Source organism: Myxocyprinus asiaticus, chromosome 36, assembly GCF_019703515.2.
Source record: "Myxocyprinus asiaticus isolate MX2 ecotype Aquarium Trade chromosome 36, UBuf_Myxa_2, whole genome shotgun sequence".
Lineage (NCBI taxonomy): Eukaryota > Metazoa > Chordata > Actinopteri > Cypriniformes > Catostomidae > Myxocyprinus > Myxocyprinus asiaticus.
This window is the reverse complement of record NC_059379.1, coordinates 1735001-1749793: the sequence shown is the minus strand read 5'-3', so window position 1 is coordinate 1749793 and position 14793 is coordinate 1735001. Positions and strand designations below refer to the sequence as shown.

At 37.2% G+C, this 14793-nt stretch overlaps 1 protein-coding gene and 1 long non-coding RNA gene across 6 annotated transcripts in view; one reads left to right on the top strand and one right to left on the bottom strand.

Moving 5' to 3' along the window:
- pald1a (phosphatase domain containing paladin 1a) overlaps window positions 1-14793 on the bottom strand; it is a 129623-nt gene that overhangs the window by 70796 nt on the left and 44034 nt on the right. For 4 of the 5 annotated variants that reach the window (XM_051673591.1, XM_051673593.1, XM_051673592.1 and 1 more), the window contains exons 5-12: window positions 14619-14783; window positions 10233-10393; window positions 9604-9679; window positions 4589-4746; window positions 4326-4422; window positions 4000-4104; window positions 1552-1647; window positions 1108-1242 (exon numbers count right to left, since the gene is read on the bottom strand). In XM_051673591.1, the coding sequence (XP_051529551.1) occupies window positions 1108-1242; window positions 1552-1647; window positions 4000-4104; window positions 4326-4422; window positions 4589-4746; window positions 9604-9679; window positions 10233-10393; window positions 14619-14783 (993 nt within the window). Of the gene's footprint in view, window positions 1-1107; window positions 1243-1551; window positions 1648-3999; window positions 4105-4325; window positions 4423-4588; window positions 4747-9603; window positions 9680-10232; window positions 10394-14002; window positions 14320-14618; window positions 14784-14793 lie in introns of those variants that run through there. The other variant, XM_051673594.1, reaches the window with a different exon arrangement.
- On the top strand, window positions 10405-11777 carry LOC127426699 (uncharacterized). The gene is made up of 3 exons (XR_007894840.1): window positions 10405-10802; window positions 10864-11055; window positions 11245-11777. It is a non-coding gene; the product is annotated as an uncharacterized LOC127426699 (long non-coding RNA).

The window sequence follows — 14793 nt, the reverse complement described above, 5'->3', positions numbered from 1 at the left end:
TAGACCTTCTGTCGGTTCGGACCAGACGGGATAGCCTTCGTTATCCTTGCACATCGATGAGCCTTGGGCGCCCAACACCCTGTCACCAGTTTGTGGTTTGTCCCTCCTCGGACCACTGTCGGTATGCACCCACAAGCCTTGCCGTTTCAGAGATGCTCTGACCCAGTCGTCTGGCCATAACAATTTGGCCCTTGTCAAAGTCGCTCAGGTCTTTACTCCAGCCCATTTCTTCTGCATTCAACATGTTGACTACGAGAACTGATTGTTCGCTTACCATCTAATCTACCTATACCTTGACGTGCCCTTGTTAGGAGATGATCAACGTTATTCGCTTCACCTGTGAGTGGTCAAAATGTTTTGGCTCATCGGTGTATATATATTTAAAATGGCTCAATTTTGGCTAAATCTGCAACCATATTACTTTTGAAAATACATTAAAATGAACAATTATTAATGTCATTATTATTTCTTTTGCTAATGTAATGTTTATTGTTAGAAAATAACAAAAGTCATACAAATGAGGTTTTTTGGACAAATCCCAAATTTTGGTAACAGAGCAACAAACATATCAAACCTCATATAAATGTAAAACAAAACTACACATATATTTAGTGGGACTTCCTGAGGAGGACAAACTACATTTTATAAAGGTTAAGCACCTTCTGTACTTGCACTTTGTTGAAAAATAAAAATCTGACTTCCAAGTTTCAAGCCCTATTTTGTACACCCTTCGTGAAAAGAGCGAAGTAATTTATTGGTATGTTTACTTTCTTAATTCAGTCAGTTAAGCACAGAAAGTCTTCAAGGCTGTCGCTTAGAAAGGAAAATTTACCAGTCAAGTATGCACCGCCTACAGCATTGTCACACTCTTACGGTTCTTCTGTTGATTCCGTAGTTACTGTTGCTAAGCGAGACAAATCATTTGCATGTAGAGCAAATCACCATCGATCTCAATAGAGAAAGTCTTGACCATATAAACAATAATAATCATTTATCAGACCACATGACAGATTACATAAAAGGCCACTTAGATTGTTACTGCTGACTTATCAAAAACCAAATGCTAAAGGTTCATTAGAATGTGAAAAAAATGCTGATATTTCTTACCAGAACTCGAGCTCCTTTTGTGACTAAGTCAGCTGGTGCTCTGAGCTCTGATTGGTTCATACAGGAGAGGAGGCGGTACATCCAGGCGTGAGAGCACAGCCATTGGCTGAAACTACACGCAAACGCAAGCGGATACTACACCAGAGAAATACAAATGATAAACTATGACAAAACAGTTAATACATGGATTCAAATCAAAGATTGAATGATACAAACAAAAGCTGAATCAGATAATTAAGGGGTTTTCAAAGTGGGGCCAGGGATGCTAGGGGGTCCACATAAAATTTCAGAGAAAATTAATAATAACAGTAATAAAATTTACATTTACTACATTTGACATCATTCGTATTTCATTCAGCCACATAGATGCATCACATTCAATATGTGATCGACCCCGACTAAAGTCTGTTAAGAAAAGCTCTCGTCATCGGACACACAGTGTACCTGCTCATGCAGGTAAGCGTTGAAGACGATCAGGTAGAAATATCGCTCTAGACTCTGTAGAGTTCTCTGGAGGAAGTAGTCTTTAGTAGTGCTGCCCTGAAACACACACATGCGCCAAACATTCTCAATTGCAGACAGGACAGGAGTGCAGGAACGCCAGCCGCACTCTCTGTTTAATCGGGCATTATGTGGTTTGCTATTGTCCTGCTGGAAAACCACTTCTGAATGCATGTGAGCTCGAATACCTCAGACGTCACAGACTTAAAAACCGTCATGTGTCTGTAATGGATAACTTGACATGGGTTCGGGAATACTATGGTAAATCTTCAACAGTCAACACTATTCACCGCTGCATACACAGATGCAAGTTAAGGCTTTACTATGCAAAGGAGAAGCCATACATCAACACTGTCCAGACACGCCACCGATATTCTAGCACACACACTCTGTTTACGCAGCCATGCACTTGTAATCGGGCAGTTTGTGGTTTGATGTTGTCCTGCTGTAAAACATAGCAGCATATGTTGCTCCAAAAATTTTACATATCTTTCAGCATTAATGGTGCCCTCACAGATGTGCAAGTTACCCATGCCATGGGCACTGACACACCACATACCAGGACAGACACTGATGCTGATAACAGCTTGGACAAAGTCTTTCTAGCAAGTCAGTCCACTGTCGGGCATCTTTGGAACACTCTCAGGAGGCTATTTCCAGTCATGACAGTGCAGCTCCTATCTACTTGAACGGGGAAACACCGAAATCTCAAAAACGGTTGGTCAAGATTACAATCAAAGAACATATTTCAAATCAGCAATACAATTTGATAATACTGGAATCATAAATTGCGCTTCTTTACCTCATATTATGCTAAAACACGCAATTTTCCTGGCTCCTCTAGCTAATGTGCATGCTCATTAGCGAGTTGATTGACAGGTGATGTCTGTATCTAAAAGGTGATTGACTCTTTTACCTGTAAGGCGAGACTTCCTTTCTACATCTGTTGACCGTTGGGCACTAGAGCTTCTTGGTTGGGCGTTCCGATTTCTCCCATTCACTTTAATAGAAGTGGCCCGTCTCTGCTAAATAGTCTCTGGCTTGGACGGTCCTTTTCCTCTCTGGCCTGGAGAACACGACGGCTGTTTTTTCCAAACCCTATTTGAAATGTGGACTCGGAGGACCACAAAACATGGTTTCACTTTTCTACTTTCCATCTCAGATGAGACAGAGCCCAGAGAAGTCGGTGGCGCATCTGGACAGCATTGATGTAATGCTTCTCATTTATGTAGTGTTAAAGGAATGTTCCGGGTTCAGTATAAGTTAAACTCAATCAACAGCATTTGTGGCATAATGCTGATTACCACAAAAACTTATTTAGACTTGTCCCTCCTTTTCCTAAGACAAGCAAAAATCGAAGTTCCAGTGAGGCACTTACAATGGAAGTCAATGGGGCCAAGTTTTGGAGGGTATAAAGGCAAAAATGTGACGCTTATAATTTTATAAAAGCACTTACATGAATTCTTCAGTTAAAACTTGTGTATTATTTGAGCTGTAAATAGTTGTTTCTTCAGTCGTTTCAGGGTATTGGGGTTTTTGGCATTACGTCGTCATGGCAACGAAGTTGCAAAACTGGTTATAACTTTCCACAGATGCACTTAGTAAGTGATTTTATCACAGTAAAATCATGTTAACACACATATTGTTTATGTCTTGTGTCTATACTTTTGAAACAGAGAGTATTTTAATGTTTACAGATTGACCCCATTGACTTCCATTGTAAAAAAATTTAAAGAAAAGGAGGGATGAGTCAAAATATTTTTTTGTGGTAATCAACATTTCAGCACAAATGCTGTTTTAATTGAGCTAAACTTATACCGAATGTGGAATATTCCTTTAACTTGCATCTGTGTATGCAGCGGCGAATCAAGCGGACTGACTATGGTTTACCAAAGTATCCCAGAGCCCATGTCATGATATCCATTACAGATGCATGACGGTTATTAAAACAGTGACGTCTGAGGAAACGCGCATTCAGAAGTGGTTTTCAACGGCAAACCACAGAGTGCCCGTTTGCCGTGCATGGCTGAAGACCTGCATTATGGATGAATGGGGGGAAATTCTGCTTGCTAAACTTAAACTTGTGTCTTCAGTGCCCAAATGCTTAATAAGTGTTATTAGAAGAAATGGTGATGTTTCACAGTGGTAAACACTCAACCGACCCAACTTTTTTGGAGCGTGTTGTAATCATGATTTGAAATGTGTGCACTTAAAATAATAATAATAATAATAATATACATTCACAATGTAAAACATCAAATAATGTGTTGTTGTAGTGTTTTCAATACAGCACAGAGTAAACAGAATTACAAATCACCCTTTTTTATTAGTATTAGTATCAGTTTTGATTTCATGTTTACTGCACAGGTGTTGATAAATGCAATTTCTCACCTGGATCTGATAATTTTCACCAATTCCCTCCAACTTGCGTTTGTTCTCATAAATGGCCTCTCTGATGTCGTGCATTTCCGAACACAGATCTATAGCCCGATCCACCTGAATCACATACATATTAAAGCTGACAATGTCCGGAGTCATTACATTTATACTGACAAACACTCTTATCAAAGTCGACACATTTCCGCTGTTACTATGATTCATATTAATACTTTTTATACAGCTGTTTGTGGAGACTGCCAGACCATTAATTAAAAATCATGTTATATATATTTCTTTTCAAATGTCAAGTGAAAACGAACTCAAGACTTAAGTCTGACCTCTTCCATGACCTCTTGACCTTTAGGCAGCTTACTGATGAGTGTTTGGATCACCTGGAATTGCATTTTAGGTTCAGCTGTTACTTCCTCTTCGACTCTATGAAAACATAAATCCTTCTTGTTACACATTTCAGCACCAAACACAAACTATTACAGTACTACATTTTACAATTAAGATGTACCAAGTTAATTAAGGAATTAAACATTCTGTGCAAGTAGCATGAGAAGTCGAAAACTTCATGTGAATGTGTTTGGGGTCTTACGGTGGTGCTGGCTCCTGTGTCACTCGTGTGAGGTGAATCATCACTAATGAGCCCAGGATCAGACCCAGATTAGTGCGACCGACACCCACCTGACAACTGAACAACAGAGCGGGCAGCGGACGAGACGCATCACGACTCAAAGAGAGAGACGGATTCTCCTATAAGAGAAAGACAGACAGAAAGAGACCATGTGATGCGAGTCTTCAAATACTACAGACACATGTATATTAAAAAATATTATTTTATTTTGGTCTTAATTTCAGTGTTTTTTTTTTGTTTGTTTAAATTGTACGATTTATGCATTTCAATTTCAAAATAAAATTCCATGGTGTATATATACATGAAGTAATCTTTAATAAATTGTAAAATAATTAAAAATACACATTTCAATTTAACCCTTATGTTGTGTTCCGGTCATTTATTTCTAGGACAACTTTTTTTATTTTTACATAATCCAATTGGAATAGAATTTCTTGACTTTGTTCACACATGGCATCTGAAAACAATTTGACCATTTTCTTTACAATTTATTTGTTTTATTTCACTTTGTTACACTTGTTGTGTTCCGGTCAAAAATGACCGGCTATTGAAAATGAATGGATTAGACTACAAAATACAGATATATTACGTGTTCAGGAGCATCCCAATCCTATAGATGAGCACATATGTGGACGTGTGTTTGCACACACAAAGTCCCTGGACATGTGCACACACACAACACACACACACCACACACACACACCACACATGTGTGTTAAGCACCCTCATGTACACTCTTTGAGGAATATTTCCAAATTTACTTATCATATTATGTTGTGTTTGGGCTCGTTTGAATCGGGATCGTCTGCTGTAAGTTATGATATGTCATTGTCTATGTTATATGTATGTTTCAGAAATTTATAAGGAAAAATGTGACAAAGACAGTCCTGTTTATTATATTTCATTTATGTGTGTCAGTGGGAATTTCACACACTAATACTCACAGCAGTTTAGCCTCTGAGTGAAACAAATTTGCTCATTGCTTCTACAAATTGAGACCTTTCCAACAATATATAACACATGACTATCTCATCTTTTTTATGGTTTTGCCAAATCTGAATAGAATTATTGTGATAACAAATTTGCATATGACGAGAACGAAACATTTTTAATTTGTCAGCAAATTAAAAAGCATTATTTAGGAATTGGTAGGATCAGCTATATGCATCGTATAGTCCAGATTCTAGGCTTTAAAACGACACCTATTTTGTTCAGATCAAGCAAGAGGCGATTACTTTATTACGTAATTATTATTATTATTATAATAATAATTTTGCACAGGGAGTGCCCCCACTGGCCCGAATAAGCTCAGTTCAGTTAATCCTTCTCTTAAATACATTTTTTTTTTTTAAATATGTTCAGAAAAAGGAGTACAAAACCAGTCATAATTCCAAAAAAAATAAGTTGATAAAAAATATATATATTTCAGTATCTTGTGATAATATATGCAATATGAGAGATTTATAAACAAAATGTAAAAAGTCAGTATAAATGTAACTTTTATTGATTTCATGCATTTTTGGAAAACATTTATAGCATTTTCTACGATAAACAACATTATGTAGTTAAAAAAATGTCAAGTGCTGTAACCATTGAGTAAAAGGTATGAAATTACTTTCCTTGCACACTGAATGCACGCAAATGTACACAACGGTCAATTTCAAAAAAGTTTTAAACCTATTTTAAAAAGGTAAATGTTTTTTCCCACCAAATATCATATCATGGATTTTAGGGTTCCACCACATGAACTGAACAAAATGTGCTTTTTCATTAAAATGTCAAAATATCTAATTTTTTTTTTAAACTTCACACACACACTCATGAGGGTCTAAAAGGGCCTGTTTTATGTTTATTTATTTTTTATTATTTTTGCGACATCACAACAGAACCTGTGTGTTGGTTACACCACCTGACTTTGATTTGGTAGATAATGTTATGTTATTTTTTTCAAATATGAATTTTTTTTTTTTTGAAACAGTAGTTTCACGGCTATTTTTTTTAAAAAAGAATAATAATAAAATATTTTTCCAAAAGGACTAATGCCAGCATGTCACTGTTCAAGCATTTCAGCATTTTGTTTATTTATTTATTTAAACGTCTCCGGACAGTTACACCACATGACATTTTTTACTTCAATCCCTAAAAAAAAAAAAAAAAAAAAGCATTTCAAAACTACTTTAAACTCCGTAATTAAACATGTGACGATAGTAGTGGTGTGTAAATTGCATTTTTATGTATTTTTCAATAACTTAGATACAGACAAAAAAAATCACGTCACGTCATTGACCCATAAATAACTAAACAAAGAATAACTAAAGTTTTTTTATTCAGACTCTTTACCATAATGCAACATTTACCAGATGAATAACACAACTCAAAGACTTTGAGTTTCCCATTTAAAAATGTACAAATTAAATTTAAATCCGATCAGTTAGCAGTCATTGCATGAGTCCTGTTGGCAGCATGGGAGAACAAACAGCCTCAATGCAAGACAAGAAGTGGCCTCGCTCTCTTTTATAAAGCTACTTCCTGAGTATCCTTCTATTGGAAGTCTCAAATAGCAGCGTGAGCTCTGAGGTTGTTCAGGACGCTTTAAATAGTGAGCGGATGCATTTATGAGAACAGGGAGGATGGAGTTTGGATGCATGATTTTAAACCGCCCACAAGCTCCAGACAATCAATCAGAGAGACAAACAGCTCATTTTTAAAAAGCAGTTTGGGAATAAAACCCTTACAAAACAGTTATATATGCAAATAATCATATGATGATGCATAGTTAATAAAAAGTAAATAAGCTAATCCACTTTTAAAAGGGGGAAGAAAACACTTCACATATGTTGTTGCTGATGACGAAGGGCATGCGTCCATGCAATCTAATATTTGTCCCAGTGTTAGTTTCATATGCGAGACTGCTTAATTACACTTCTGCTGTTTTTTAAGCATTAAAGAATGCCTTTTAATAACTTTGCATATTGTTGGCCTTATTGTTTATTTTTTACGTTTACTTCTGTTTGATAAGCAATATCAGTACTGTGTTGTGTCACCACTTGATGTCCAATGTTAAATCTGAATCCTGAAGCAAAACCAGTTGAGAACCAGTGGTTAAAATATAATATATAATCTGTGCACAGAAACACGAGTTAATATTTATTTCAGGTAAATTTCGTCATTTTGAGATCCGGCTCCTTTTAACACACTCGGCTTGTGGTTTCACTTTGGCCATTTTCTACTTTCGAACCTTTCAACTTGACAAATCTGTGGCTTCAACTTGTGTCCTCCGAAACCAGAGAAACAGGAAACACAACACATGTGGAGGAAGTGTCATTCATCAAGAACGCATATAGAAACAACACATGCAACACACAACGTCTGCACTTATACACAAGAACATGTTTAGAGTCAACAGTCTCAGAATCAAATGACAAACTTCAGTCCAATTTGGCAGCTTTTTGGAAATTGGAAATTTTACATTTAATTTTGTTAAAAATTACACAATTCAATTGAACCCTTAAGATGTGTTACGGTATTTTTACCAATTTTTTGTACATTTTTTTTTTTTTTTCGTAATCCAATTAAGTCAGAAAACAAACAAACAAATACAATTCCTTGTCTTTGTTCATATATGGTATCTGGAATCATACACAAAAAATTTGGACAGTTTTCTATATATTTTATTGGTTTTATTTCACTTTGTTACACTTGCTGTGTTCCCGGTCAAAAATGACCGGCCATTGGACATGAATGGATTACACTCAAAATAAAGAGATATTAAGTGTTCAGGAGCATCCCAATCCTTTAGATGAGTATATATGTGGATGTGTGTTTGCACACACAAATTCCTCAACATGTGCACACACACACACACACCACACACTGTGACACAGTACTGACTATGCCACGAGAAAACAATTCTACTGATAAACAGACCCTTGTGTGAGTGTTTTAAAGGCAATCACATGACATCAGTTGACCAGAAGACTACCTCATTTTTAGAAAGTTGTGTCATCAGTGGACAGACTCATGTCATGCGAGTTAACCGTTAAATGCATGGGTCTTTTGCCATAAATTATTACATATCTTGGGTCTTTTAGCGTCCCAGCACTTATATCTATCACAAATGGATCTACAAAATGCTAAGATACTGTACATTTTTCGAAGCATTTTCAAGACAATTAGAAAACAATTGAATAGAATATATTCTGATATATTTTAATGTTTTATTTTTTTATCAATCAAAGAGATGATGCAACAAATGACAGAGCGGGATTACTTTCACACTTAAATTTCATGAGATGCAACTGACTGTCAAACACATATTAAGCTACATATATGTATTTGTCAGGCACTTTTTGAGTCTAAATAGATACACAACTTACATCATTTCAATAGTACACACAAACGACAACAGCCAAAATACAGTGTTCACGTGTTAAACTTGCTATAGTTTACTTCCACGTTGCTTCTTCGTCAAATAGCAATGTCAAATGTAAATAATATATAATATGTATGTGTACAGGCATTTGGAAAACGAATAATTCCCCACTGTCACACAGAAAATCAATGTGAAATAGAAGTCATTTGTATGAATATAGTACTAATTTATCTTGTAATAAAGAAATAGATACCCTGTGATAGGACACTTAAATAGATATTGAATAGAAAATATGATTTATAGATATGGAAATATATATTGCGACACTATTTCATATCTCGGGTCACTAAATACCTTAAACACTTTTGGTAATTAAACAAATAATAATAATAAAAAATAATAATGTTGCAATTTAATTGTTTTTTTTATGTTAGCCAATTCACAAGAGAAAGGTTGAGGAATACTAAGGAGGTATGGGCATAACTTAAAAAAAAATGGATGAGGTAAAGGAGGTGGAATGGTCACTTAAGACCCTAGGTATGCATTTCAGGGTTATATATGGTTCTTGGAGTTTCCTGTCGCCAATTTCAGCAGAATATCTTACCCTGAGAACGTTCACAAAGGCGTCAAACTCGTCCTCTAGTGGTGCACCCTCCATCGGCAGCGGCAGACGGTAATACCTGGGGATATTCAGATAATACAATGGAGATATATTCAAAATAGCAGTAATACTAATAAAAACAATAATTTAACATTACATGGCTTTATATTAAATATTATTATTATATTAAAGCAATAACAACAAGTACACAAGCAAGAGTTTGATCAATGATTTTTCATTTATACTGAAAAACTCTTTATTATTATATTATTATATTTTAATTTGATCCAAGCTTTATTATTCTGTTTGAATAGACACCCTTCTGATGATAAATTTGCTTTTAAAAACATGGTATACCATAAATCATGGTATCCAGAAAAATTAAAAACCGAAAACACAGAATTTGGGAAGAAAAATAAAACAGATTTATAGTGAACTAGATTGGCTCGACCAACGGCGTGCATTTGGGGCAGGACAATCAGTTGAGGAAATCTGTATAAAAAAACCTGTTCGCAAAAAGTCATTATCTTTGCAATTCCATTTGAATACGCTCACGGGAGAGAAATAACACACTTCTCATTTAGATATAGTTAAAAACAAGCACAAATAGTAGGTAGAATGTGTGCGTGTACCTGTATGAGGGCATCGTGAACTGCGGTCTCTTATACACCTCCTCTGTAACATGAATGTCTTCTTCATAGGATATGGAGATTTTCTGTGGTTCTCCTTTAAAATGCTCGATGTCGTTATAGACGTAGAACACGTCATCATTCAGTTTGGCAAAGTCATGAAGCTACAAACACAAATCAACATGTGTACGTTTACTCAACGACTACTTTTCTGATAACTCTTCAGATCAGCGAATTCAAATTCAGCGTGAACGTGAGCTGTTCTGACTACTTTTCTGATAACTCTTCAGATCAGCGAATTCAAATTCAGTGTGAACGTGAGCTGTTCTGACTACTTTTCTGATAACACTCCAGATCAGCGAATTCAAATTCAGTGTGAACGCGAGCTGTTCTGACTACTTTTCTGATAACTCTTCAGATCAGCGAATTCAAATTCAGTGTGAACGTGAGATGTTCTGACTTCTTTTCTGATAACACTTCAGATCAGCGAATTCAAATTCAGCGTGAACGCGAGATGTTCTGAATACTTTTCTGATAACACTTCAGATCAGCGAATTCAAATTCAGTGTGAACGTGAGCTGTTCTGACTTTTCTGATAACAGTTCAGATCAGCGAATTCAAATTCAGTGTGAAGGCGAGCTGTTCTGACTTCTTTTCTGATAACACTTCAGATCAGCGAATTCAAATTCAGTGTGAACGTGAGCTGTTCTGACTACTTTTCTGATAACACTCCAGATCAGCGAATTCAAATTCAGTGTGAACGCGAGCTGTTCTGACTACTTTTCTGATAACTCTTCAGATCAGCGAATTCAAATTCAGTGTGAACGTGAGATGTTCTGACTTCTTTTCTGATAACACTTCAGATCAGCGAATTCAAATTCAGCGTGAACGCGAGATGTTCTGAATACTTTTCTGATAACACTTCAGATCAGCGAATTCAAATTCAGTGTGAACGTGAGCTGTTCTGACTTTTCTGATAACAGTTCAGATCAGCGAATTCAAATTCAGTGTGAAGGCGAGCTGTTCTGACTTCTTTTCTGATAACACTTCAGATCAGCGAATTCAAATTCAGCGTGAACGCGAGATGTTCTGAATACTTTTCTGATAACACTTCAGATCAGCGAATTCAAATTCAGTGTGAACGTGAGATGTTCTGACTTCTTTTCTGATAACACTTCAGATCAGCGAATTCAAATTCAGCGTGAACGCGAGATGTTCTGACTTCTTTTCTGATAACACTTCAGATCAGCGAATTCAAATTCAGTGTGAACGTGAGCTGTTCTGACTTTTCTGATAACAGTTCAGATCAGCGAATTCAAATTCAGTGTGAACGCGAGATGTTCTGACTTCTTTTCTGATAACACTTCAGATCAGCGAATTCAAATTCAGTGTGAACGCGAGATGTTCTGACTTCTTTTCTGATAACACTTCAGATCAGCGAATTCAAATTCAGTGTGAACGCGAGATGTTCTGACTTCATTTCTGATAACACTTCAGATCAGCGAATTCAAATTCAGTGTGAACGCGAGATGTTCTGACTTCTTTTCTGATAACTCTTCAGATCAGCGAATTCAAATTCAGTGTGAACGCGAGATGTTCCGACTTCTTTCTGATAACACTTCAGATCAGCGAATTCAAATTCAGCGTGAACGCGAGATGTTCTGACTTCTTTTCTGATAACACTTCAGATCAGCGAATTCAAATTCAGTGTGAACGCGAGATGTTCTGACTTCATTTCTGATAACACTTCAGATCAGCGAATTCAAATTCAGTGTGAACGCGAGATGTTCTGACTTCTTTTCTGATAACTCTTCAGATCAGCGAATTCAAATTCAGTGTGAACGCGAGATGTTCCGACTTCTTTTCTGATAACACTTCAGATCAGCGAATTCAAATTCAGCGTGAACGCGAGATGTTCTGACTTCTTTTCTGATAACACTTCAGATCAGCGAATTCAAATTCAGTGTGAACGCGAGATGTTCTGACTTCTTTTCTGATAACACTTCAGATCAGCGAATTCAAATTCAGTGTGAACGCGAGATGTTCTGACTTCTTTTCTGATAACACTTCAGATCAGCGAATTCAAATTCAGTGTGAACGCGAGATGTTCTGACTTCTTTTCTGATAACACTTCAGATCAGCGAATTCAAATTCAGTGTGAACGCGAGATGTTCTGACTTCTTTTCTGATAACTCTTCAGATCAGCGAATTCAAATTCAGCGTGAACGCGAGATGTTCTGACTTCTTTTCTGATAACACTTCAGATCAGCGAATTCAAATTCAGTGTGAACGTGAGATGTTCTGACTTCATTTCTGATAACACTTCAGATCAGCAAATTCAAATTCAGCGTGAACGCGAGATGTTCTGACTTCTTTTCTGATAACACTTCAGATCAGCGAATTCAAATTCAGTGTGAACGTGAGATGTTCTGACTTCATTTCTGATAACACTTCAGATCAGCAAATTCAAATTCAGTGTGAACGCGAGATGTTCTGACTTCTTTTCTGATAACACTTCAGATCAGCAAATTCAAATTCAGTGTGAACGTGAGCTGTTCTGACTTCTTTTCTGATAACTAGGGATGTCCCGATACCATTTTTTTGAGAACGGGTACGAGTGCCAATACTTTTGGTACTCGCCGATACCGAGTTCTATACCTGTTTTTTTGTTTTGTTTTTTCTAAACTCCATATCAACAGTTTATTTCAATTTTATCATCAAAATGGTGTTTAAATTAATTCAAACTTTAATCAAATGAAAATATAACAATTCATTTTCAACATAATATTGAACTATTATTTAATAAATGAAGTGCTTATATACAGAACCTCACAGCACAATCCAGAACATTGGAGTTCTATTTTGTCAAATAAAGTGCTGCATGACAGAGCATTACAAATGTGAGATATTGCTTAAATATAATACAATTCCTACTGATTTATTTTTAGTTGTAGTAGTATAACAGTGACTTTACAGTTTCTGTCATACTTTTTTCCTATAAATTTACCTTTAATTTTGATGGAGCTTTTATTTTGAAGTGTTTCTGTGTTGTTTTGACCAAGGAACGCTTACATTTAAATTACATGCAAACTACATATTTATCTCATTAAAGCTACACTATGTAAGATTTTTTTGTTAGAAATGACCAAAATTTCATTAAAGAGCAAGTGCTCCATCAATCCGTCTTCCAAACCATGCTTTTGCCTTACCCTGATTCACTGCGGTAAGCCTATAATAATTATTTAGATTTTAGAGCTGTCGGGACGGATTTGGAAGGAAATTGCATACTGCCATCATTCATCCGTGCATGTTTACATCACATCCGTAATAAAAGAAGGTCCAGAGCTACTACAGCGCATGTATATGTGCGGTGATAGGTGTGGTAGTTGTTTGAAGCTGAAAGCTTGTAGCCACAACAAATAAGCGACACTGACCACGGATCATTCAAAAAGGCAACCCTCTGGGGAATCACTCGTTTTCAAAAATAAAGAAACCTCGAACCGAGAAGAGTCTGCAAGCAAAAAGCGAAAGAGCCTGTAATAATAAAACACGAAACATCAGTGTAGCGCGGAGGAGAGCGGGGCCAGGCCGGAATGATGCACGCCTAGACCCCAATCAGCCTGATGAGGCGAGCGAGGGATAAAGGCGACCGGAGATGGCAGTTCGAGAGAGAGAGAGAACTACATGCAGCTGCCCTGTATGAGTTTATGTTTGTGTGTTTTTGTTTAAGTTTATCATTAAACTATTATTTATATTGTCAAGCCGGTTCTCACCTCCTCCTTTCCCTCTAACCCCGGGTGCCGTCCGCGAGGCGAGGAGGGACTGGACTCCCCGACCGCCTGGAGCGATGTAGCCACTGCCAGGGGTGGAGAAGTGCCCTGCCGGGCACCAGAAATGCGGAGGAGCATTCCGTCCACTGGGGGTCGGAGGTTTGACTCCGGTCCGCCCGGGGAGGAGCGGCTGCCGTCCACCTGAGAGGGTGGAGGAGTGATCGAGGACCACTCGACGGCACATCAGAGAACCGGTGAGTGAGTTTCTTTTTCTCTCTCTCCTCTCTCTCTCTCGCTGTCGCTCCGTGTTGGCCTTTCTCGCCTCCTCCTTTCCCTCTAACCCCTTTACAATCGGCTTGGCTTTTTCACAGGTGGTGACAACGCTGACATCTGAAAGGATTTAAAACAGACCCAGAGATGGAGTGCATAGTGTAGCTTTAAATCCCAGCTTTTGCGGTTAAATAATCTCACTAGGACATAACGTGATTTTAATTTGTGGGCTGAATGTTTACATAATGACATTTGTACGTCAGATGGTATCGGTTTTTGATATCGGTATCGGGACATCCCTACTGATAACTTTTTAAATTCAAATTCAGTGTGAGCAAGATGTTCTGACCTCTTTTCTGATGGTGAGTTCTAGATTCTCAGCAGTAACATCTCGTCCCAGTCCATGCAGGTTCTCATGTAGGTTTTCCTTTTTCCTTGGAGTGTACGGAATAAAATCGCCCTCCAAACGCAGAAAGACTACAGGCTCCTCACGTAAACAGAAGAAAATCACCTCCTTTTGAGAG